The 27,774-nt window shown below is 36.7% G+C and overlaps 1 protein-coding gene across 1 annotated transcript in view; it reads left to right on the top strand.

Annotated features, from left to right (window-relative positions):
* The window catches only part of CUBN (cubilin), a 319,416-nt gene that overhangs the window by 76,873 nt on the left and 214,769 nt on the right, over nt 1-27,774 (top strand). Inside the window, 5 exon segments of the mRNA XM_030941178.1 lie at nt 11,169-11,361; nt 12,678-12,838; nt 13,528-13,709; nt 14,686-14,842; nt 17,463-17,650. Of these exon segments, the coding sequence (XP_030797038.1) occupies nt 11,169-11,361; nt 12,678-12,838; nt 13,528-13,709; nt 14,686-14,842; nt 17,463-17,650 (881 nt within the window).

The raw sequence follows: 27,774 nt of genomic DNA, 5'->3' as shown, positions 1-27,774 counted from the left end.
AATATCTGAGGTCATATGGATTCATTCAGAACCCAAATGTTTCATAAGTGATTTCAGAAAGCATAGCCTAAAGATTGAGCCTCAATGTAATTGGATAATCACATAAATCATCCCATAATGCAAAGCAGGAAGGAGCTGGAGCAGTTCCCCATAATCTAGGGTCTCCCTATGAGATGCATTCCTCTCTCCACAGGATCAGTTTATCCTATTTCTGTGGCTCAAATTTTATGGGACTGATATCATTGTTGCTTTGTGGTTTGGAGGGTTATACATGTTTCTCATTTTCCCCTTTGATAATGAGCTGAGTCCTGTGTTACAAAAACTTATTTGAAAAATTTTAGTGAAGGCAGAGGCACATTGTGAGTTTTAGAAAAATCTAGTTTTGTGATTTTTGTAATGGTCCACGGAAGGCATTTGTATGTTTTCTCTTTTCTTTCTTTACTTTTTTTTTTGAGGTTGGTCAGAAAGAAAAACATGTGCGTACTGCCAACAGTTGTCTTTGATCTTCAGAGATACGTTTTTCCATTGCTAGTTCAGTTGAATTTAGGGGATAGAAGAAATGTACTTTGATTTTTCATTTCTTTGTAAATGTCCTTAGACCATAATAAAAGGCTAAACTGATATTGGATATGAATTTTCCTTTGGCTATATAAGATAAAATAAAAAGCATAGATACATTTTTTATCTTTGCATTTTGTATTGATGTAATAATAAGCATCATGCCAACACATAAATATCCTTGTATGGAAACACATTCTAATTTAATCGTTTGTGCTTTGCTGAAACTCACAAGAGGAAACCAAAACTTAGTATTGATATTTTTCAGTATTACTACTATTCTAGAAGGAGCCGTTTATATTGTCAAGGGAAGAAATGTAAACATCTACAGAGTTCAGTGATAGTTAACAGGAGTTTTTAATTTTTCAAGAAACAGATACATTAAGTTCAGAGAATAATAATTCTTCTCTCTATGAAATTTGAATCTCATAAAACTAACATCAAATTTTAAGATTAAATATTCTAGTATTTAATATGTATAGCAGGGATCCCTTCAAATATGGTATTTTATTTCTCTATTTCAATTTTATGTATTATTTATTAGCTATCTGAATTATTTATTGGACTTTCTCTAGAGAGTGCAACCTGTCTGTGCACAGAACTTTCAAGCTTTTAACATAATATGGATTTTTTTCCTGTAATTTCAGTAAATTTATCCATAATTTTCAGAATTGTGTACACCCCTTTAACCACCTCTCCGTTCAAGCTATCAAATACTTCTGGCCCTCCAGAAGGGATCCTCATGTTCTTTTGATTAGTTTCCTCAACACCCTCTGTGTCAGCAACCACAGACCTGGTTTCTACCAATACAGAATAGTTTTAACTGTGCAAAAGGCAGCTGTGAACAGGAATACATAGTGTGTCCTCTTTTGTGTCTGGCTTTTTTTTTTTTGAGACGGAGTCTCGCTCTGTCGCCCAGGCTGGGGTGCAGTGGTGCCTCAGCCTCCCGAGTAGCTGGGACTACAGGCACGCACCACCACCCCTGGCTAATTTTTGTATTTTTAGTAGAGATAGGGTTTCACCATGTTGACCAGGCTGGTCTCAAACTCCTGACCTCGTGATCTGCCCGACTTGGCCTCCCAAAGTGCTGGGATTACAGGCGTGAGCCTCCACACCCAGCTTGGCTTCTTTCATTTAGCATAATGTGTCTGGAATTTTTTCACGTTGCTGGATTTATCTGTTCTTTTCTTTCTATTGCTGACTAGCCTTCCATTGCATGGATATATCATAATTTGATTATCTGTTCACCTGTTGTTAGACAGTTGGGCTTTTGTCAGCTTTTAGCTATTACAAAAAAGCTACCATGATCATTGACATACAAGTTTTTTGTGGACTTATTCATTCTCTTGAGTAAAATACCTAGGAGTAGAATTTCTGGGTCTCATATGATAATGATATGTTTAACTTTATAAGAAAGTGCCAAATTGTTTTCCAAAGTGGTTATGCCATTTTATATTCTCACCTATATGAATGACAATTCTGAAGTAAGAGTTGGGGCTCAAAACCAGACCACATGGAAGACTGGCTAAGATGGGAAGAGACAGAAGCACCTCTTCATAAGACATGCCCAACAGCTCCATGACAGTTTGCCATTGCCATGACAACACCCAGAAGTTACCATCCTTTTTCTAGAAATTTCCAAATAACTCACCCCTTAATTTGCATATGGGTGTCAATATGACTGCACAACTGTGCCAAGCTTCTTCTCTCAACACGTTGCGTATGGGGTAGCCCTGCTCTGCAGGAGCAGTCACGGAGCTGGAACGCTGATACCTCAGTGAAGCTGATTTTTTTCTACCATTGGCTCACGCAAAACCTTCCTAGGTAGAGTCCCAATTTGGGGGCTCATCTGCCTTACAGCGATTCTTTTCCACATCTTTCCCAATCCTTAATATTGCCAGTCTTTTCATTTTTAGCCTCTGGTAGTTGCATAGTAGTATCTGATGGTTTTATTTTGCATTTCCCTGATGACTAATAGTGCTGAGTCCTTTTCACATGCTTTTTGACAATTCATTTATTTTCTTTTGTGAGGTGTTCATTAAAACCATATTGCTCATTTTTGTTTGTTTCTTATTAATGAGTCGTATGTTGTATATTCTGCATAAAAATATGTCCTTTGTCAGATAAATGTATTGCAAGTATTTTCTCCCAGTGTGTGGCTAAACTTTTCTTTTCCTTATGGTATCTTTTGAAGAACAGAAATTCAATATATCCTTTTATCCCTTTTATGCTTAGTGCATTTTGTATCTTGTCTAAGGAATATTTGACTACCAAAGTTATCAGGATCTCCCACGTGCATCCTTCTAGAAGTTTTATAGTTTGAGATTTTATATTTGTTCTATGATCCATTTTGAATCAATTTTTCTATATGGTATGAGTTATGTATCCAAGTGTGTTTAGCAAATGGTATTTAATTGTTTGAGCACCATTTGTTGAAAAGATTCACCTTCACCCCCACCCCCACCCCCACTGAATTGCTTTTGCATTTTTGTTGAAAATCACCTGCCTGTGTTCAGGTGTAAGTGTTCTTCTGGAATCTCTATTTCATCACGTTGATACACATATTTACTCCTATAACAATAGGACATTATATTACTTAATATTACATAATTTTATATTGTATATTAAAATCTGGAAGTGTAAAACCTCTGGATTTATACTTCTTTTTCAAAATTGTTTGGGCTATCCTAAATTTTTTGTATTTCCATATTCATTTTGGAATCAGCTTTTCAATTGTATAAAAAAACTTGAGAGTTGATTGGGATTACATTGAATTTACAGACCAATTTGGGGTGTAAAGGTCATTTTAAATTCAGTCTTCCAATCCATGAATATATTTTACCTCTCCGTTTATTCGTAGCTTCCTTCATTTCCTTCAGCAATAAAGTTTTCAGTGTAGAGTTTGTGCATATTTCCATTAAACTTTTTATCAAGCATTTCATGTTTTTATGCTATTATAAAATGACATATGCTATTATAAAATGACATGCCATATTATATATACATATTATAAAATATAGAATTTTAAAATTTTACTTTCTGGTTGTTTGGCTGATATATGCAACATAAATGGATTTTTGTATACATATCTTGTATTCTGTAGTCTTGTGAAACTAGTTATTAGTTCTAATAACTTAAATAAATCCTTTAGTATCTACTACATAGATGACAGTAACTGTGAATAAGTTAAATAAGTTTTATTTTTTCCCTTCTCTCTTTTTCTGTCTCTCTCTTTCTCTGTGTATGTGTATTGCTGTGATGGCTAGACCTTTCTGTGCATTCTTGAACAGAAAGGGTGAGGTTGGCATGGTTGACCTTTTCCTTAATTTTGACAGGAAAGCATTTAGTCCTTTACCACTTAAGTATGATGTTAGCTTTAGATTTTCCATAGATACCATTTATCAGTTTGTGGAGTTCCCTTCTGGGCATACTTGCTGAGTTTTTATCCTGGGTGGCTGTTGAATTTTTCTTCATCTTTTGATATCTCTCAAAGCTTTTCTTTTTTATTCTGTTTAGGTGGTAAATTATGTTGATTTAGTTTTCTATTGTCAAATCAATGTTATATAATACATCAGAACTCCACCTGGTTCTGATCTATTATAATTTTTATGTATATTCAGAATTATTAAACTAAAATTGTGTTATGGATTTTTGCATCAATGTAAGACATACTGAACTGTAATTTTTTAAAATTTCTTTGTCTGGTTTAGTATAGGAGTAATATTGGTCTTGTTAGAAAATATCTTCTCTATTTTCTGAGTTTGTGGAATATAAACAATTTCTTAATTGTTTGATACAATCTCACCAGTGAAATTATTCGAGCCTGTAGTTTTCTTTGTAGGAAGGTTTTATATTATAAATTTAATTTTTTCAATTAATAGAGACTATTAAAGCTTTCTATTTCCTTTTGAGTCAGTTATGGGAATTTTGAAAGAATTCATCTACTTTATGTAGGTTGTCAAATTTATTTGCACAGTTTTTTGTAATGGTGTCTATTATTTTAATGTCCGAAGATTCTATAGTGACATCCCCTCTTCATTTCTGAAAATGCTAATTTGTGTTTTTTCTCTTCTTTCTATCAGTTTTGGTAGAATTCTATCAATTTTAATAATTTTCTCAAAGAACCAATTTTTGATATTGTTTATTTACTCTATTGCTATTGCATTTTCCATTTCATTGATTTCTGTTCTTACATTATCTTTTCTTTTTATTATTGCCTTAGTTAGCTTTTTTCTAGTTTCTTTAGATAAAAATTAACTACAGATAGATAGATACAGATATAGACTTTAAGCACTACTTCATCTCCCTAATTTTTTTTTTTTTTTTTTTTTTTTTTTTTTTTTTTTTTTTTTTGAGACGGAGTTTCACTCTTGTTGCTCAGGCTGGAGTGTAGTGATGTGATCTTGGCTCACTGCAACCTCCGCCTCCCGGTTTCAAGTGATTCTCCTGCCTCAGCCTCCCAAGTAGCTGGGATTACAGGCACTGGCTGCCACGCCCGGTTAATTTTTGTGTTTTTAGTAGAGATGGGGTTTCACCATGTTGGTCACTCTGGTCTCAAACTCCTGACCACGTGATCCACCTGCCTCGGCCTCCCAAAGTGTTGGGATTACAGGAGTGAGCCACTGCGCCCAGCTACCTCCCAAATTTTAATGTTTTATTTTCACTAACTTCCAGTTCAAAATATTTTCCAATTATCTTGTGATTTCTTTTTGGATCTATGGATTATTTGCAAATGTATTATTTAATTTTCAAATATTTGCAGGTTTTCTAGTTGTCTTATTGATTTATAATTTCAGTTTTATTGTGGTTAAACGATATACTTTCTAAGTTTCCAATTGTTTAAAATTTATGGAGAATTGTGTTATAGCCTCGTATGTGGTCTATGCTGCTGAATATTTCATGTACGCTTGAAAAACTGTGTTGTCTGCAGTTATTAAGGGTAGTGCTCTCTGTCAGTTAGCTTAAGTCGGCTGATAATGTTGGTCAGATTTTCTATACCCCTATTTATTTTTATCTGTTTCATTTTCAGTTACTGAGAGAAAGGTGATCAAATCTTCAGCTCTAATCATAGTTTTTTTTCTTTAACTTTTGCCTTTTCACTTTCCTTCATGTATTTTGAAAGTATTACTTCGTGCATGCACATTTATGATTATTATATTTTACTGATAAATCATCCCCTTTGTCATTATGAAATGTCTTTCTGTAAATCTAATAATACTGTCCTTCTTGAAGTCACTTTTGTTTGATGTTATTTCAGTGATTTCAGCTTTCTTGTATTTACTGTTCATATGGTATATCTTTTTTCATTCTTTTACTTACAACCTAATTTCACCATTATATATAACGGTGTCATTATATATAATGTGCATGTATAGAAAAAACATATAATTGGGTCCTGTTGTTTCTGTGTTTTAGCTAAAGTATTTAGACCATTTACAACTAATGTAATTATTATTATGGTTGAATTTAACGTACCATTATGGTAGTTGTTTTCCATTCTTCTCTTTTTATGTTGCCATTAGCCTGTCTTCATTTTGGTTTACAGAATATTATTAGTATTCCATTCTATTTCCTTCATTGTTTTTTTAATGATACCTTTTTGTTTTTGTAGTTTTACACTAGGGCTAAAAATATACTCCTTAGCTTATAAGCAAGTTTTCTTAGCGTTAATATGCAGCTGCTTTACATTTCATACCTTCCAATTCATACCTGACACTTCATATTACACACATTCCCCTTTATAATTCACAGGTGTAATAATCTCCTACTAGTGTAATTCCATCTGCCTGTCCTTCTGTGTGCTGTTTTAGTTATATCTTTTACTTCTCTCTATATTATAAATTCACCTTACTATTATTTTTGCTTTAAATCATTCATTCTCTCGCTCTTTTTTTTTTTTTTTTTTTTTTTTGAGACTGTTAGTCTATGGCCTAGGCTGGAGTGCAGTGGCATGCTCCCAGCTCACTGCAACCCCCACCTCCCAGGTTTAGACAATTCTTGTGCTTCAGCCTCCTGAGTAGCTGGGGCTACAGGCATGCGCCACCATGCCTGGCTAATTTTGTATTTTTTTTAGTAGAGATGGGGTTTTACCATGTTGGTCAGGCTGGTCTCGAACTCCTGACCTCAAGTGATCTGCCCACCTCGGCCTCCCACAGTGCTGGGATTACAGGCGTGAGCCACTGCGCCTGGCCTGCTTCTCTCTATATTATAAATTCACCTTACTATTATTTTTGCTTTAAATCACTAATTCTCTTTTAAGGAGATAATGAAAAGAAAGCCTAGCATATTTTATTAGATGTTTTTCATAAAATTTAGGAGAATTTTAGCCACTATATCCTTCTCTTTTTTTGACCCATTTTTATTTTCTTTTCCTTCTGGTTCTCTAATTGCATGTGTGTTAACCTATTGTTTTTTCTTTCTTTCTTTCTTTTTTTTTTTAATATCTGTTCATCTTCCTGGAGTTCTTTCCTCTTTGTTCTTTAGAGTACATTAGGTATTTGATATATGTTAAAGTGTACTGACCTTTTTTCTTCTACCTACAGTTTACTATTAAACTCATCATGAAGTTTTAATTTCAATTAGTGTAATTTTAAGTTATATAATTTCCATGATTTCTTTTAGTAATTCCCTCCCTTTTGGGCCAAAATTTCTTGTCTGTTTACTTTTTAAGGCTTTTTTCTTTAAGTCTTTGAACATATTTTTAATAGCTGCTTTAAAGTCTTTCTCTTTTAAATCTAACACCTAGATCATCTTTGAATCACAAGATCACATTTTTTTCTCAACTATGACCACATTTTTCTTGACTACTGATGACATTTCTTTATTTGATTCATATTTTCTCATTTTTGTTTTGTTTGAAATGAACTCTCACTCTGTCGCCAGGCTGGAGTACAGTGGCACGATCTCGGCTCACTGCAACCTCCGCCTCCTGGGTTCAAGCGATCCTCCTGCCTTAGTCTCCTGAGTAGCTGGGACTACAGCGCCACCAGGCCCAGCCAATTTTTTGTATTTTTAGTAGGGATGGGGTTTCACCATGTTGGCCAGTATGGTCTCGATCTCTTGATCTCATGATCCACCCACCTCGGCCTCCTAAAGTGCTGGGATTACAAGCATGAGCCACCGTGTCTGGCCCATGTTTTCTCATTTTTTTTAACATTTATAGTAATTTTGGGATTTATAGTGGACATGATATGGGTTGGGACATGATATGGGTGTCCCATATCATGAGGGTAAATTATGTGTTGTAGACACTCTGTATTCTCTCCTCCTCTGAAACTAGTTTGATATTTAGCTGATTGCTTTGTATCTGCATAGGTTTATATCTTTATTTGCTAAAGAATATTTGTGAATATCCCTGTTTCTTGAGCCCCTCTAACTTGGTAGGTCTCAATCTCCAACTTCTATGATTCCTGCAGGTCTTGTTAAGACTCATCCTTTGGTAGGGAAGTTCTAGAGAGCCCTACTCTTGGCCATGGTTTTCACTTGTAAGATATGGCCTTTTAGGTGTCTAATTTGAATGCCTGAGGTGTTAAGGAGGTATTCCCATTCTGGAATGGGAGAGAACTCTAAATGATCTTGTTTCTGCTTCCAGCCTAGTAGCAGCTCCTGTCTGACATGCTTTTCGAAGTCTCACCTTATGTATTCTCAGCCCAGGCTTAGCTAAGAATCCATGGGAAGCCCTGCTCAGATGCCTGGCTTTCATCTCTATATACTTCTTCTCTGGAGAATTTCCTTATAGTTCCAGCTGCTTTGGCAATCCTAATCTTTGCATTATCAGCTCAGTAGGACTGTCATTCACTACATGGGCTTCAGCTCCCTTCTGTGGTCAGGAAATTCTGCATAGGTAGAAAACCAAGGAAATCAAGAGTCATACATCATGAGTTTCCCTTCTGTCAAGAATCACAATCTTGTACTGCAGATTGTCTAGTATTTTGTTCAGTTTTACAGTTCTTAAGGAGAGGAGCTAGTTTACTACAGTTGCTTGTCATAGTTGGAAGCAAAAAAATATTAAAGAACCTCAGCCAACCAGGATAGAGTATAGGAAGGAGAGAGAGAGGAAAAATGAGGTGAGAAAAATAGAGGGAGTCATAGGATTGGAGTATAGAGGTAGCTTGAAAGAGAAGAACTGAATGGAGTAGGGAGAGTGGAAGGAACTTAGATGCATGTACCAGTCCCCTTTGTTTCCAACACATCATGTAATAATATTGCAACAACTACTTACTAGGACCTCATCTGGGCCAGGTACAACAGTGATAATAAATAATAGTTTATAAGGTCTTATTCATATCCCAAGGTTTAGTAAGGTAAATATACTCACATAAAAACAATTACAAAATATGTTTGGGACTCAAATTGCTATTTACATACAATTTTATTATGCGAGATAAATTAGTTCTGCTTCGTTGGGAAAGGTCTCAGCCAACCTTAAATGGTGGGTAAGAGTGTATATGTTAAACTGTGTATTGGCAGGGGTTGGGGGCAGCGGGTTAGGTAAAGGGTAAAGCATTTCAGACAAAGTGAATGGTGTAAATATCATTGGAACACATCAGGAACTGTAGTTTACTTTTGTTCCAGCAACAGAAAAGAAACTTGGTGAGTAAATCAAAATTTCAGTAAAGATTAACAGACTCCCACCAGTTGTTCCAGAATAATCACATGCATGTAAGCAAGATGAAGGGAAACTACTCAACATAATTGCCCGAAAATATCATTAATTCAGGTTCCACCACCTGAGAACCTGATCACACTTAACATTCTCCCACAGACAAGTTGCATTAGAGATATGCAATACAATTGTATTTCCCCTCTGGGAGTACAGAGAGTAAGCAAGGAGCATTGTCTCTTTAAGAACAAGCAAATGAACAGATAATTTCCTCTAAATATTTGATTTACTGGCTAAAGCTCTCTGTGTGTGGGTCAATGAGTCTGTCTATTCTGTCAACTCAGGGATACTGGGTCACTGCTTTCATTTGATGTCCTTTTTTTAGCTTAGTAATTTTCATTAGTGGGTCTGAAATATTAATAGACCAATGCTATACTCCTCCTGCTCTCTTTATCCCTCTTTTCTACCTTTCCTGTTGTCTCCCTTCTGTCTCTCTTATTCCCTTCCTCTCTGCCTTCCTTTCCACTTGTGGACATTTTTTGGCAGACTACAGAAAAGCATACTTTTCTATACTTTTGGAATTAAACATAGTCTTTGGTGTTAAATGTCACTGTGAATTCCTTCAATAAAGTAAAGCCTTGATTGCTTGCTGTTTAAAATAGAGTGAAATCAAATATCTGGCGAATGCCCATTACTTTGAGAGCTATACACAGATGGTAGAACTTTTAACACGTTCTATGCATCTCTATGTTTTCAATACCAGTGATTCTTCTTTTCTGAGTATGATTATATAGCAACAACTAGGGAAAGAGCATAACTAAACATCCTTATTATTATTATTATTTTGACTCACAGTGAAACACAATGGTTTATTGTATCCAAAACCTTTCAGTAGGAGACCTCTGTCTACTCCTATACCCTAGATTTAGGTTATGGCTAGATGCAATTGGAAATACATTAAAAATGCATGTGTTTGCTGGGCATGGTGGTGCATGCTTGTAGTCCCAGATGCTGGGGAGGCTCAGACAGGAGAATCGCTTGAACTCAGGAGGCAGAGGTTGCAGTGAGCCAAGATCCCACCACTGCACTCCAGCCTTGACGACAGAGCAAGACTCTGTCTCAAAACAAAAACAAAAACAAAAGCATTCAAACCAGATTTTATTTGTAAAATATTTCCGATTTGGAGGGCATAGGAGATTGAGTGGGTGTTAGTAAACACAGAATCGACTGAATAGGTAATGTTAAAACTATTAAAACAGAAAAGTTTTTAAAGAAGATATTTATTTAGGACTTCAAAATTGTCCAGGTACTATCCTAAATGTTTTATAAATGATCTAATGTCTTCCTTATAACGTAAATGACCACCATTTACTGAGCGCTTATCAATGGGCCAAGCCGTTATAATGCATTATCTTTAACTCTTAAACCTACACTCAAAGGTAGCAACCCTCTTCATTTGAGAGATGTGGGAACTAAGGCTTAGAGAAGTACAGTAACTCTCCCAAGGCTGCAGAGCTTGTCAGTGTTTGAGCGGTTTTTCATTCAAGATCACTCTGGTCCTTGAGCCTGGGCCCCTATTGTTCACCCCATGGTGGGGGTACCTGCTTTGTCATTTCTCGTAAATACATGTTTGGCGAAAACCATTTTAAAGGAAGCTTATGAAAAGACATGACTGAGTTATTTCTAGGCCCTCCTGCAGTGGATCCTAATTTTTAATGTTTATGGTAATTTGCAAGGATTAGAAAAAAGTAACACTTTCAAGATTTAAAGGGTTGTTTACTCAAGACATATGTAACAATTTCTACTCCATAGCTTAGATTTACTGTTGGTAATTATTTTGTCTTTAAGATTACAAAAACTGTTTCAGAATGAAATCTTTATTTGCACATCCAGAATGGCCTATTGAAAATCAAGTATAGGCACAAATTAATGAAATACATATTACTGGATGTATTATAAATGTAACAATATTTTCTATTTCTCTCGTATGGTCTGTTTCTGTTCACAGCATGTTTGCAAGACTACACAGATGATTTTGGGACATTAACTTCTCCAAACTTCCCCAATAATTACCCCAACAACTGGGAATGCATTTATAGGATCACAGTGAGAACTGGCCAACAGATTGCAATGCACTTCACAAACTTCTCCTTGGAGGAAGCCATTGGTGGAAACCACTATACAGATTTTCTGGAAATCAGGTAAGCACTTTTGTTTATTTCATTATAATCTTTTCATTATTTATTCTCATTAATAGTCTTTCCTAGGACTATTAAGGAAAAAATATGGTAATTCTCTGCAAAGCTCCCTGCTGTGCACTTTCTTGCAAGAAATAAAAGTTTGTCATTTGGAGCCTGACTTGGGAGAAATACAGGAATTGCGTAAGATTCAGTGGTTATTTCGAAGTGATTCTTTTATTGGAAATACTTGAAAATAAACTCCAGATTTTATCTGGTCAAAGAAACAGATGTGCTACTACTCTGAAATGATGTAACTTGCTGCTGTTGAATACCTACTTTAATTATGTAAAATCGATGTAAATTTTAGGCTTTTTGCTGTTCATTTAATCTAATTATATTATAAAATGATGGCAGGATAGCAGTTTTAAAGTTTTCACAAAGTTTTCCTGTTCAGGTAACAAAAGTCTAGGCTTGTGAATTTCAGTGCAAGGCATTATTCTTTCTTATTGTCACTCTGAAGGAATGTATTTAAAAAGTTATATTTACAGTAAAAGTAAGTTCACTTATATGTTGTTATCTCTTTATGCCACTACTTTGAGTTAAATTAGGCTAATCATTCTGGTGGGCATCTATATCAAATATTTTATTTGGGATTTAAAATCTGGAATCTTATATAATAAATGCTATTCTATAATATAAGGTAAGGTATTAAAATCATAAATCATAATTGGACCCTATCATGCTAAAATGACATAATTTTCTTAATTTACAGCAGTTACTCACTGTACTTTGGTGTTGAATAAATCCCTTTTTTGTTGTTTGTTTGAAAAAGCTACAGATTATAAACTAGATTTAAGGCCACAAGAGTTTTTAGGAAAAAATTATTTCCAGAATTTTGCTAAGTATATCAAATATGATATGTTACATTTAAAAAATTTCCAAATCAGAAGGAAAACATTGAAAGATTCTCTGTGAAATACAGCAGCATGTTTATATTGTTAATAGTATAGTTTCTTTATCCTGTTTTCTCTGATACATTTGCCAGAGGCTTTGTTTGAAAGGTGAAGATTAAACACATTCTCTCCCTTTGCAATTGGTTATATAAAACACCATGCCAACCATGAATGATGGTCATTCTTTATTAAGTCATTCAAATACCATTTAAAAAAAATTTAAAAGTTAAAATCGTGTTTTTTAGAGTAAGAGTAGTGTTTGAAAGAAATTGCTTCATCCGATAAACTGCTAATGTTTGCAATCCCAAAGTTCAAATTATGTTAAATGTTTATACAGTAATATTTTCAGTAACCCGATACATTTTAATTTCTGTATTCTGCCAGAGATGGAGGCTATGAAAAATCACCATTGCTGGGAATATTCTGTGGCTCAAATCTACCCCCAACAATCATCTCTCATAGTAACAAACTATGGTTAAAATTTCAGAGTGACCAAATAGACACGAGGCCTGGATTCTCAGCTTACTGGGATGGGTCGTCAACAGGTAAATAGCAAGAGCTTACTGGAGAAATCAATCTGATTGGTTTCTTGATTCTGGGATTGTCATGCTCTGTTCACCACTTGTTCATTTTGCCCAGTTGTATTTAAACTTCAATATTGCAAATATTTTAAAATTAACAGCAGCCATTTCTTTTTAATAGACAAAGGGAGAAAGTTCTAGTTTCTTTTTATCAATAAATAAGAATCCTGGTTAGAATAAGGAAATTGCATTAATGGAAATTGGGGCTGGGTGCTGTGGCTCACTCCTGTACTCACAAACACTTTGGGAGGCTGAGGCAGGGGGATCACCTGAGGTCAGGAGTTCAAGACCAGCGGCCAACATAGTGAAACCCCATCTCTACTAAAAATACAAAAATTAGCCGGACGTGGTGACAGGTGCCTGTAATCTCAGCTACTGGGGAGGCTGAGGCAGGAGAATTGCTGTAATCTCGGAGGTGGAAATTGCAGTGATCCGAGATCATGCCGTTGCACGTCAGCCTGGATGACCCAGTGAGACTTCATCTCAAAAAAAAAGGAAATTGGGTTTGTAGGCTAACTACTCTTTCATGATGCTGTTTTGCTGTATAACTTGATTTAAAGGATAGCAGAGTGGCACCAGTTTAATACAGACAAAAGGATTCAATTTCTCCAAAAGGAAAAGGGTGCGTGTCATTCCATTTCTTTCTCCTCTAGGTTGCGGGGGTAATCTCACCACTTCAAGCGGCACGTTCATATCTCCCAACTACCCGATGCCCTATTACCACAGCTCTGAATGCTACTGGTGGTTGAAGTCTAGCCACGGCAGCACATTTGAACTGGAATTCAAAGACTTTCACTTGGAGCATCATCCAAACTGCACTTTAGATTACCTGGCTGTATGTATAATGTTTCCATTGTATTGTTCCCTGCTCCCATCTCACCCAACACACAATGCGCTTATTTTTATTTTCGAGATTCAAGAAAGGAGAGCATCTAAACAGAACATCCATATAAAAATTCAAACAAAATAGAAACATACAAGAAATTTGGTGAAAATGACCATCTTCCAAGAATTGAATGGCTCGATACACTAAGTATTTAAAATATATTGACCATAGACTATTAAGATATGCTGAAAATCTCCTGAAAGGGGTTATGGGATTTATTATAATCATTATTTATGTAATTTCCACATATGCATTGAAAAATCACAATTTAGAAGACAGTTTTGATGAAGTAGAGAAGATAATTTGAGTCATTCAACTAGGACTTTTCACAGTACGGCAATTCACCATTGTTCATTTGTTAAAAATCTAAATAAAAATGTATTGAAATGTCGTGAATCATAAACTATGGAATCAAAAACAAGGAGGACAATTGATATCAGCTGTGGCATTACAATATGTATTAGGCTTTGATTTTCAATCTTCAGCCTTCAGTGTAGGCTCACACGCTTATTACTGCTGCACATAGCCACAGCTTAATTGCCTGAGTTTATGGCCTGAATTTGTAAATACCTAAATATAATTTGTGAAGTTATTTTATTTCAGGACTATTCTTTTGTGATGTCATATATATAACAAAAAATATATATTTATTATATAGAGAGATATATTTATTTTATACATATCTATGTTTACATATAATATTTAATACATGTATAAATATATGTATTAAATAAATTTATATTATAAATATATAATTAATATTTATAATATTTTATATATTTATATATAATTACATATCATATGTTTATTTATAATATATATACATAGTAAATATATATATATTTTATTCCTCACTTCTGGATTATAGTCCTTTACATAATGTTGATAGCCTCAGCCATCTAACATTCAAAATGTTTTCTTAAAGGTATACGATGGCCCAAGTAGCAGCTCTCATCTGCTAACTCAGCTTTGTGGAGATGAGAAACCACCTCTTATTCGTTCTAGTGGAGACAGCATGTTTATAAAACTGAGGACAGATGAAGGTCAGCAAGGACGTGGCTTTGAGGCTGAGTACCGGCAGAGTAAGTGTGAATACTGGCAGAGTAAGTGTAAATACCAGCAGAGTAAGTGTGAATACCGGCAGAGTAAGTATGTATACTGGCTGTTCAGTGCCTAGAGTGGGCCTTCAAACTCTTGAAACAAACTGAAATAAGTGTAATGCATTGGTGTGAGCAATTGAACTTCATCTTAGTTTCTTATGTGAAAAATTTAATTCCATTTGAGGGAGAAATACTTACATATTAAATTTAATCTCATATAACTAAAACATCTGGCAAACTATAGAAACTTAAAAGAGTAATATGCCGAGAGAGTTGCAGTTCAACGAAAGATCAGTGTAACAGACTAATGACCAATAGCTTTTCATTTGCATCACATATTGCAATCTTGCACTGTACGTTATATTATTCCAGTGTACATAATGGAGTATTGGAGGTAGGGTTGGTTTTATGAGTTTATGAGTTTTATGAGTCTACCTTAAAAGGTACCTTAATTTTATTAAGGAAAACTGTGGTCCATGTGAGTCATGCATGGAATAAGTATGTTCTTTACAGTAGAAAAATGTGGCTATTGTGCAGACGCCATTTTAAATCTACTTTCCCATATAGCAACATGGTGGAATTAAAGGAACATTGAGCAAAATGTCAAGGGACCTGGGATTTGTTCTGGCTCCCAACCCTTGAGAACATCACTTTCCTTTGTGGTCCCACAGTTTCTTCTTTTAGAAAAGGAGATTAAATTAGCTGGTCTCTAAACCTGCATTCTATCTCTAGAATTAAATGCTTTGTGAAGTTAGTTCCAAAATGGACATTCAAGAAAAACTGGCAGTATTTTCTTGAATTTGTTATTTGATAAAGACTTTTACTTTATCAAAGTAAAGTCTAGGTTTTGGAAATATAATTCTACTGAATCAAAATTTATCCATAATTTTACACAATTATCTTTTCCCACAGAATCAAAATTTATCCATAATTTTATGCAATTATCTGAAAATGGAATTAAAAGTCACAAAATTATTATCTGAATACACAATATCCCTTGAATTAATTGAAAGAGTAATAACATTTAACCTTGATTATGTATGAATTTTAAGATTCACATTCATTTACATCTGGGGATTAGGCTGAATCCTAGATCGTTTTGAATATTGAGTTTTAATATATAGTTTTTTTCTTCAGAAATGTATCACTAGTGTATAAAAAGGTTTCCCAAGTTCTATCAGAGATACATCTGTTTTACTATATAATCATTTCTCTAATTTTATTACTGCTGTGCTAATCTATTTCTTGGTTATAATCAGATTGTTTAAGGGTTTCTTTTTTTCTTTTTATTTCTGAGATATTTTACTTTTCTCTCATAATTTCAGAACCCTGAAAGTGTAAATGAGTGCACATAAGAGGCAAAATCAGGGCAAACTAGTGAGATTATCTGTAAAATTTGCCATGGGAAATTGGAGATTTACAAATAGTGTAAGGTCTGAGTGCTGAGAGCAGCCCATGTGGTTTACTGGAATGTATTTTCCTGGGCCCTGTGTTGCCCCTAGTCATCGACGCACGTGGTCCCTATCTGCCTAATAGGTGTAACTTCTCACAGGCTTCTAAAACAATAAGATTATTCTTTAGAAATCCTTTATGTACAAAGCTGTGACCTAAAGATTTTCAAACAGAATGGGTTTAAGAATTCTCCCTGCTCCGACAAAGCAAAGTTTGAAGAGCCACAAATGTACACTTTGTTAAACCAAAGTTATAAATGGTGTTCTACCCACCTTCAGAAAGCATGTTGTAGTAGGAATACATCTATGAACCCCACTTTCAGAGACAGCTCATTCCATATAATGTTTCTTTCCCATTCTCTTTTATTGCACATCATAGAGATAATATATTCCTTGTTTAAGTCATTAGGATTGGCTGAATTGGGCACCCAGGATTAGACATATTTAGAGGTATCTGGTTTGGTTTTGTTGAAAACTCAGCTCAAGAAAATGCCACCATTGGATTGAAGGCTTTTTTTTTTTTTTTTAATTTCACATTTTCATTTCTTCTTTAAATCCTTTATACTCTGTCTATTTGCTTGGTACTTCCTGATGACTAACTAGAGGAAGAACGGAGTCTTTGTTGTGAATTTCACGCAGACTTTTGAATGTTCAACAAAGCCATGTTGTTACTCGTTTTTAGCACTCACATAGGATTTTGGGTTTTAAACTGTTCAATTTAAAAGTCAGAATTTCTGTCCCTTCCAAATGTTAACATTAAAAAAGCAGCAGCACAGAGCGTTGAATGCGCTTCTCTAACAAACAAATCAGACTGATCCCTGAATAGAATCAAGTTATTCTGCTCTCCACAAATTCCAGGGAATTTGGTGCCTATTTTAATATGACTACTTAGTTTTCATGACTCTTTAGTTTGAATTCACTTCAGTATTATTTCACATTTCTTCTAAATGGAAATCCTTTCACTATGAAAATACTGCACCAAATATATATGTGTGTGTCTGTGTGTGTGTGTATATATATATACACACACATTCACATCATATATATGTGTGTACATACATATATGATTTTTATCTTTTTTTTTAAAGGAAAATCTCGGAGCAATTATGATGTATATAATAGTGGTTCTTAACAGTCATTTTTTTTTCCAGCATGTGAGAATGTGGTAATAGTCAATCAAACCTATGGCATCTTAGAGAGTATAGGGTATCCAAATCCTTATTCTGAAAATCAGCATTGCAACTGGACCATCCGGGCAACTACAGGCAACACTGTGAACTACACATTTTTAGCTTTCGACTTGGAATATCACATAAACTGCTCCACAGATTATTTAGAGGTACGTATTATAAAGCTTAATTGATCACTGCATTTTCAGGTCAAGTTAGAATCCATCATGCTTTTTGGAATCAAATCCCTAATTCTGCCCCACGCATCTATAACACACCAACCACCCATGGTATTTGAACAGGTATATTTCATATTTAATGTATTAAATTGTGAATACAGAGAACTATCTATGTTTTTAGGTTTCAGTGTAACTTCTGGACTGATTGACCTCATATTATTTAACTTACATGGAAGGAGAGTAATAACCTCTATTTTTTGTTGATTGTTTTTATGTTTGTTCTCTCTGTATAAGAGATCAGAAAATGTTTGAGTATCTTGGATTTATTTAAGATGTCATTTGCCTAGTATGAGGTATCATGGTTTTGATTATTGTTTTTATTTTTAAATGTAAGTTCATTTCAGTATATTTTTATTTTTGTAAAATTGAAGTTTCAATTGTTATAATGATGACCACTAGTAACATTTTATTCAACTGTCTGTATGCAATTTTAGGCAATAAATGTTGCTTAAATATTAGGCAACCTTGAATATAAGGTGATCTGCTATTTCTGCAATAAGAAATTTTATTTTAAAAAGCTTTTTTGATAACTTGCATATGTAACTTTTAGGGCTATAAATTGAGAGATTATTTTGGCATCTACATTTCATCATCAGTAAAATCACTTTTTGGGTCATCTAACCCATTATCTTTATTTCTGTCTATATTGTTAATATATAACACTTCAAAAACTCCACATATAATGTTTGCACTAGATACCCTTTCTGAAGTGATAAGTACTTGCTCTGATAACAGGACATTTTTTTCCCACCCGCCGACCTACCAGCAGCCTGGTGACTTAAGGTAGTTCTTTTTAAGGTGGTCAGTGATTTTTAGAAGTCTTACTTACAAAGACTTCAACATCCATTGCTTACAGTTCTGAGGTCATATTCCCAGAAAAAAAAAAATGTTATTCTTGTAAAATGTTCTTAATTGTGTTTTTACAAGTTCTGTAGGAAAACTAGCATTGGTTGAGGTTGTTTGGGGTTAACATATAGTTTCCAAATAGCACTTTTGTTTGTGAAAACAAAGCATTCTGCACTTTGAGAGACTCTGTGAGGTCCTAACTATAAGGAGATTCCCTTGTTTTTCAGAGATAATTTTTTGGGAAAAATTTTGCTTTACATCTACAAAAGTACAATATTATAGAAATATTAGCCATAGCATTTACCCATTAGAAAGTTTTGTTTACCAGTATTCTAAGAAAATATGACACAACATAAAACAAACTTACAAGCACATACTTGGCAATGGTTTTAAAGTCCACCTTCCTTGACCTGGAGCTCGACTGATCTCCTTTCATTTACCTAGAGTAGGCATCCATTTCTTCACATAGTGAGACCTTGTTCATGTTTTAGAAAAAGCAGAAAAGTTGCTTTCAAAGTCTGTTGTTTATACCGTGAACACAGCAGTTGGTCATACCTCTTTTTACCAGTTAGGACTATCCTGATTCCCTACTGGACTGTGGGCTTCTTGAAGGTCTGTGCTGTCTCCTACTAACTTTGTCCCAGTCACTAATTATACAGGTGGACATTACAGGAGTTCAGTCAGTTCAAGTTGAAATGAATATCACAGCCATATTTTAGTATCAGTTTAATGATAGCTACTAGTAAATGAGAAAGATTGAATTCCAAACTGGCGTTTTTGTATGACCTCCTACACATTCAGTGCAATCCTGCAGATTTGAGCACAAACCAAACTGGAACTCATGACCTTGCCGAGCGTTGCACGTGTAACAGTGTGCTAGGCACCATAATCATGATTTGGTAAAGTGTAATGGAGAAAGCTACAGAATGGAGTATGCTTTTGAATTAGGCTTTAAAGGAGGCTTTGGCAGAAAGAGTGGGGAGGAAATGAGATGAAACATTTCCAGGACCTGAACTCCACTTCTTCAAACTCATTTGAGGATGGAATGGTAACAAAAAGATGTTTAAAAACTCAAATTAAAAAATGCTTGTTCCAGCAACTGCAGAGTAGCTCATTGAGCCCCTTATGGATGACGTGCCTGTCATGTTGTGGTCATGCCATTTCTCTTGTGCAACATTGATGGTGAAAGAGCAAAAATACAAAATGAGAACCAGAAGTTCAGAGAGGCCTTCCAAGCAACGGCGCTGTTGCCAGAGGGAGGAGATTGCTTTCCATCTCTGTGAGCCAAGAGGCCAGACCAGAGCAGTAGCTGCAATAGCTGATCTATGATGGAAATTTTAACACACAAACAACCATTTTACAGAGAGAAAACTCACAAACACAGAAATCTAGCTTCCATTATTTTAATCGCTTCTTCTAGTTACAGGGTTTTTTTCAACTGACTTCCCCAAATCCCAATTGGATGACTGTTACTATAGCCAGAATTTAGTTATTCTGAATTAATAAAATGGAAACTATAAAAAGACTTAATAGGTGCTGGTCACACACTATCCCGCCTTGATGAGAGGTATGGATTGGTAAAGGTTTCATTGGAAACCAAATCCATCCTTTATTATTTCACCCTCTGGGCAAAACAAAATGTTTCAGATCTGGAAATAAAATATGCAGTGGGAGAAGGGACCATTTGCTTAAAGCAGTAAGACCATTTACCCATGCAAACATGGGGAATCAACCTGAAGAGTTCTGGCTGTATTTTACAACTTGATTTCAGTCTTCCATTTTTATTTTGCATCTGAGTTTCCATGCAGAAGAGATTTCAAACGAGTGATTGAATATAGAAATGGAAATGGTAGATTTGGGAGAAATCAACACGGAGATGTATAGGAAGCTCAAGGTATTTGTTAAGTCAACAGGGAGCATGTGTGTAGTGAGAAGACGAAGTAGGAACATTAAGAGGTGGTTGTGGCTGGGCGTGGTGGCATACGCCTATAGTCCCAGCTACTCAGGATGCTGAGGCAGGAGAATCACTTGAACCCGGGGGGGCAGAGGTTGCAGTGAGCTAAGATCGCACCATTGCACTCCAGCCTGGGTGATGGAGTGAGACCCTGTCCCCCCCCAAAAAAAAGAGGTGATTGTGTCGTGGGAGCCAAGGGAAGAGCAGTGGAGAGAGGTCGTGGTTCAGAAGGGAACCTTGGAAATAAGTGTGACTCTGGTCAGAGCAGTGTTTGTGGGGTGGTGAGAGCAGGAACCAGACAGTGTAAAGAGGGATGAAGAGGAGAGAGTGAGTGTAGACTGATGTCAAGGTCCCTGAATTCTGAGGCTCTCTGTAACAAACCAGAGTGAGTGATGGCTTCTTTTCTCTAATCCTTATCCTTCATTTCCCTAACTGGTCCTCATCTAGTTCGCCTGTGTGGGACACACTCCTTTGCATGTTCTCTTGTATGTCAGTGCCTCTTTAAATGTGGCCCCAGAATTGGATGCAACAGTTCAACTAAACCTGGCTAGGCCCAAGTAGGTTGGAACTATATTATCCAGTTCATATATTTCTGGTGTTGTATGCTGAAGTTAAATGGGGTTTATTGTAGCTAAGTCACAATGTTGGCCTATATCAAGATTTATAATCTCCATATCACTTTTACATGAATTATTATGACTTTATAGCCTTAGCTTATATAATTTTTAAAAATCTAAACAGAGATATTGTTCCTAATAACTCAGATTTGATTTTGTCTGAGAATCCCAACACATCATGACCTCCCTAAATCTTCATTCATTCCTTTTCAGAGCATTATTCATTTGCATATAGACTCATTGGCCACTGACCTAGTACTTCTTCAAAAATAATTGATAAAAATGTCAAACAAGATTGCATCTATTTCAAATACTCTTAAACGATAGGTTCTTTTGGTTAAAATTGATCTATTATTAAGTGCTTTTGGAATAGCACTATTCAAACTACTAGGTAATAAAAGCTAATATCTATTCAGCATGTATTATTTGCCAGGTAATTCTCACAGCAACCCTGTATTATAAGAAATATCATCCCCATTCGTTAGGTGAAAAAAGTGAGACAGATACAGGTTGTTCATATTCAGAAAGATTGTAAGTGTCAAGGCAGGCTTTCTAGCAGGCACTGTGACTCCACACCGATGCTCTCAGCCATAACACCACACACCGCGGGGGCACTCTCACAACTTCCTGTCACCCTCACAGGGATCGTGGGGGAGTGTTCCTGCAGCCCCCAAGTCTACCATTCTATTGATACTCTTGCGAAGAGAAACCAGTGTTTTGCCTGACTCCATAATTAAGCAGGTGTCATTTATTATAATTACCTCTTTCTTTGCTTCATGTTGACAAATTATTTTTAGTGTCTAGTTTAGAATTTTTCCAAAAATTACTCTTAATCTTACTGACCTACGAGATTCTAGAATGAATCTTTCCCCATCTTGGAAGCTGGAACGTTTTCCCTTCAGCCCTCTGGCAGCCCTGCTGGTTCTCCTTGCCTGAGCTTGCACTCTTGGTTGCGGCACCGAAACACAATCTGAGCCACATGAAGATGACAGGCATGTGTGACAGTCACTTTACTCTGAGAAGGCTCACACCTCCCCCAACACAGGAGAGGCTGAGAAGCCCGGAGAAGATGGAAAGCCAAGGCAGTGAGTTGGATTCTCCACTCCCACTTCCTAAAGCTCTGCTCCTGCTCCCTGACTATTCCCACCCATTCCCGTCTCTCCCCAAAGGCTCCCCCTGAGTTTCAGCAACCTCAGAATTTCAGCTTCAACAACGTGGCCACCCCAGCCTTGACCCTACAGGATCATTGACCTTAAGTGCTTGCATACAACAGACTTTCTTGTGGTGACAAATCCCCAGCACAGGGAGCTCATGTGTTTGAGCTCGACAGCAAAGGCATGGGTCTAGCCTGCCTATGGACGGTACCCCTTAGGGCAGTGCAGCCAAGCCCTCCAGCCAGTGATGTTCACAGATTATGTTCTGGGCAGAAGCAGAACCTGTGAGCAGGGGCGTAGATTCTGCTGGAATGCTAAAACATTTTTTTTTTTAATTTAACTTTTAATTTCAGGGTATGTGCACTACCCTAATAGTAGTACACATACCCCGAACTTATTTATTATATAGATAAATTTGTGTCACGGGGTTTGTTGCATAGATCATTTCATCACCTAGGTATTTAGCCTAGTACTTATTATTTTTTTGGATCCTCTCCCTCCTCCCAACCTCCACCCTCAGGTAGGCCCCAGTGCGTGTTGTTTCCCCGTCAAGTGTCTATGTGTTCTTGGCACTTAGCTCCCACATATAAGTGAGAACATGCAGTACTTGATTTTATGTTTCCTGCATTAGTTTGCTAAGGAAAATGGCCTCCAGTTCCATTCACATTCTTGCAAAGGACCTGATCTTGCTCTTTTTTATGGCTGTGTCAAAAACATTAACCATGAATTAAGCACCCATGAATTCACCAAGATTACAAAATCAGCTTTGTGATGACTATACCTTTCAGTGCCATGGAATGTAATTCCCTTAAGCCTGGAAAAGTTCACTGAAAGGAGTTGACTCTTTTATCTTCTAAACTGGAATTCCATGTGTCTTCTTCCAGTTTCAAAATCAAACTAGGCATGTTTCTACCTCCTCTTCATTGACATCACACTCTCTTCTGAAAGCATCAGTCCCATCCATGTTTCCATCTTTCATTTGCCCTAGTCACAGCCTTAAAATTAGACATTTTTTTCTAATGTTCAGCGATATTTTTCTGTGCCATTTCCCAAAGTTTAGCTAGTTTGTATGGGTACCCATAAAATGGTCAGAAAGTTCCCATGTAGACCCTTGGGTTTCTGCTTAGATTGATTTCTTTAAAGCGTTCTCCTTTTTTGCAGCCCCACAAAATTATTCCTGATTTTGTAGTGAGAATTTAGGTTTTCAGAATTTGCCAATTTTCTAGAATTTTCTTTCCTTTTTCAATTGCTTTTTCATTTGTTTTTTGCTTTTTTTTTTTTTTTTAATCCATAGGTTTATATCTTGTTTTGAAGTATGAATCCCCAAAACCTTAGTCCTGTTAAGTGGTCAGCCATCACAGGCTGTAAGTTAAGGCAAGGGATCACTGTCTTCTACTGTTTTGGTCACTTCCGTATTAACAACCACTTCTTTGCTTGCCGGAATTAGTATGGAGTTGTACTTCTCTTCACTGTCTCCTTTATATGAGGAGAGCATATAAAGAATTCAACAAATGCTACATTTTTTTGGGAACAAGACATCTCATAGGTGTCCATATGGTTGAAACAGTCTTCCTGTCACCACCCCTGTAGATCTCTTTTGGTACTTTAGTGTTGATAGATTTCCTTTTCAAACGATTGCAAAGAAAAGATTGAAAAGAGGCTGAGGTGGGAGGATAAAGTCCTCATAACTGGCTACCAAATCTGGCTACATTCCAGAATCATCTGGGGATCTTGTTAGAAAAATTTATTCCTAGCCCTCACCCCAGACTTAATCAAATCCTTGAGGATTCCCCAGGAGCAAGCTTTGCACAAGCCCCTGGTCTAGCACTTGAAACCACTGTTCATAGCCCACTTCCCCCAAAATAACCTGTTTCATCCTTACTTCAATACTGTCTCCTGGGGAGGGAAAAGTATCTTAATAGGCATCTTCTTAACATACATTTGCCTGCTATTAAATGTTACTTTCCAATGAGGACTTGCTCTTCCATTGCTATGGCTGAGTTATGTATTTTATCTCACCAAGGCCTGGTCATACTGTTATTACATTTACCTCATTATATTAAAAATGTCAGATTCACTTTACAGTTTTTGTATTCTGATTCTAAACTTTCTCCCCCTTTTCCTTATCGGGCATCTTGGCTACGGTCATCTTCCATTAACTGATTTTCTTATTCCTTCCCCTTTTCCACTAAAGTCCATTTCAAGTCCTCCTGATTGTGTGAGGGACTTCGATCAAAGGCATTTCCCTCCAGTCTTTATAACATGCATTCCATCTCTTGTCAAATCCTTGCTGATGTCATCCTGTTCACCCCAGATGCTTATATCACAGTTTATTGCACTCCCATGTCCTCCTTTCAGTTGCAAAATAATGCATTCCAAGTGGACGAATGGATAAAAAAATCACCAGTATCCCTGAATCTTTCAGTTTCACATCCATATTCTCCATGTCTATAGCCTGAACATTTTCCATATACCACGACTGAGAAACATCAGGCTCATGGGATATTGTCAGTACTTAAAGTGATGCTAGCTGTTATGGAGAACTCATACATTCGCAGATGCTTACTGCAACACTAGGTTATTTCTAATCACATCAGAGTCAAAGGCAGGTAGGTGTTCCTGGCTTCCATGTGGTAGTTCATGAAACCAAAGGAAGGGGAAGTCAATTTGCGGAAGCCACATAACTGTCTCTGCCACAAATGTTGATTGATGTTTCACAAATAGAGACCTACATTCTAATAAATCTGGGATATGCCAAATTAAACACAATTAAGCAGGGTTTGTTGTTTTGTTTTGCGTTTGCTGTGGTATTTCCTCAGGCTGTCACTATCCTAAATATACATTCTTCATTCCTTTATCCATGCATCCAGTCAGTAGGATATATTTTAGACACCTAGGCTATGGACATATGACTGTTTTATCATCAGTTTTCCTTGTAATAATGGAGAAAACATACTTTAATCAATTTATCACACTATAAAAATTTAACCTCAGACAGTGTTAAGTGGTGGGAGGGAAAGTTATGGTGTACCCAGAAGGCATGAGATGGGGACTGAACTCCTTTGTGGGTCAGGAAAGGCCTCCCTGAGGATGAGTAACACACCAGGTGCCAGGAGGCTTGAGATGTGAGGGACTGGAAGGAGAGCAGTGTGAGGCTCTCAGGTGGACAGGGACCTGGCTTGCAGAGCAGGGTGGGCACATTAAGAGTTTTGGTGACCTCCTGGAGAGCAGCAGGAGGTCTTTCAAGGGTGTGGTCAGATCTGCACTTTTAAAACAGTCACTCTGACTGCCAGAATAAACTGGAGGGAGGTAAGAGTTATGGTGAAGACCCAGTAAGAGGATTGCTGTAGGCCAAGGGAGAGAGAGGGCTCCAGGTCTTCACCATTGCGGGGAGGAAGCATGTGATTGAAGGATTTAAGAGAACTTAGGAGGTACAATTGACAAAGATGGATGAACAACAGGATGAAGGAAAGGGAGACATCAGAATATAGCCTGATAGAACTGCATGCAGGGACAACCACCAGGGGAGATTAGTCCCAAAGAGATTATCTTTGCCCAGAAGTCTGATTAATGAACATCTATTGGACATTTGTATTCCACAGAACATTCTCAGGAAAACATTATTCTAGAGATATTTTCCAAGTTTATTTCATTTTCCCCTCACACAAACAAGCAAACTTTGAAGTTCATGAGGTATTAGAGAGTTCTTCACATCTCAGATGTTTATTTTGAGAATTACAATAATATTTATCATTAATGGAATGGCCATCATGTGCTAGACACTACTACGGATACTTTGATAGATATAATTGCCTATCCTCATAGTAGTCCAGTAACTGAGTATAATTATGCCCACAGGAGAGCAGGGACTGAGATGGGAACCATATCAGTGCAGGGAGTGTCATCACTGCAGAAAGTGATGAACCTACGTTCACACTCAGTGCTGCATGAATAGAGTGTGGGCTCTGGAGTCCACCTGGCTCCAAAGCTCTTTACCAGCTGTGATCTTGGGCAAGGAATTTAATGTCTGGCTGCTTTGGTTCTCTCGTGCGTAAAATGAAGATAATAATCCAGACACCTGGAAAATATTGAGTCCTCAGCAAATGCTTATTACTCCCCTCCACACCGCTTCTGGAGAGAGCCCAGCTCCTGCCTGGTCATTCAGCTTCTTCCTGGGACACTTCAGGAAATGGTCCTCACCCTTACACCAGCCAACCTCCATCTCTTGGAAATGCCATCTCCATTCCTGGTGCCCTGCCAGTAAGGAGCGGTGGCTCCTCCCTGGCGAGGTCTAGCTTCCTTTCCGGGCAGAGTTCACATTTTGTTTTCTTTCTCTTCTGAGTTCCCTAACTCGATTCATGGACGTCTCCATAAGGGCTTTGCTTTCTCTGTGTGCCCTCAGAATCTGTTTAAAGGCAAATTTCTTCTGTCCTTGTAAAGGCCCTGCGTCGTCTCTAATAAGTGAAGCGTAAATCAACGTGTTTGCAGTGCACATCACTGCTGGTCACATGACAGCATAACAGATTCCAAACAGGTGCCAAGGACGATTCTTCAGTTTCCAAATTGCTTGGTTTAAAGGTAAACCCCAGTCTTTAGCTCCCTATTGAAAACAGCTCCAGGCACTGTGCTTTCTATTGTTCTAGAGGGGAGTTGCTGGAATTAGAACTGCCTCAGCCAGCACTCTTTTATCTGCTGACTATGGTGGGATGCTAACGACAAAGATGTAGTAAGTCCTCTAGCACTCACTCGCAAGAGAATATCTTCTGGGCACCCAGACATGTGATAGGATGTGCTACATTGGTAGTCTCTGTACCTGCTTCAGAATGAAGTTTAAACCCAAACTCCACTACTTAGTAGCTAGGTGACCTTGGGCAAGTTCCTTAGTGTCTATGTGCCTCACTTTCCGCTTCTGTAAAACGGAGTAATTAAGAGTCAATGAGTCCATATATGTAAAGAGCCAAAACAAAGTCTGGCAAATAGCGAACACATCTATAAATGTTCACTGTTATTATTTGCACTGATGTTGATGTAGGAGAAACACCTTAGTAAGGTGTAGAGAAATTCACAAATAGAGAGCCTTCAATTCTTTAGCTTGAGACATAATTAATGATTCATTTCTAACACATTTAATTTTCCTTGTTTTCTGCCTGGCTGCCTGCTTGGTTAATGCATTTTGACCCTTCTCACTAAGGATAAATGACAAATGATAAAACCAACAATTTTTGTCCACTTATTTTACTCAAAGCTCTGTTAAGAGAAATAATGAAAAAAATTTTAATTTCAATGACTAACAGAAGCATTCGTATTGTCCCTATCATTTTAAAAATTGTTTTGGTTACTCTCTATTTTTAGAGAGAATAAAGACTTGCTGTATCCTTGAGTTTAACAACGCTTATTTTATTTTATTTTATTTTATTTTATTTTATTTTATTTTTGAGACAGAGTCTTGCTCTGTCGCCCAGGCTGGAGTGCAGTGGCGTGATC

The sequence above is a fragment of the Rhinopithecus roxellana genome, chromosome 11 (genome assembly GCF_007565055.1).
Source record: "Rhinopithecus roxellana isolate Shanxi Qingling chromosome 11, ASM756505v1, whole genome shotgun sequence".
NCBI classification, from domain to species: Eukaryota; Metazoa; Chordata; class Mammalia; order Primates; family Cercopithecidae; genus Rhinopithecus; species Rhinopithecus roxellana.
The sequence above is the reverse complement of the archived record's forward strand: the minus strand, read 5'-3'. Positions and strand labels throughout refer to the sequence as shown.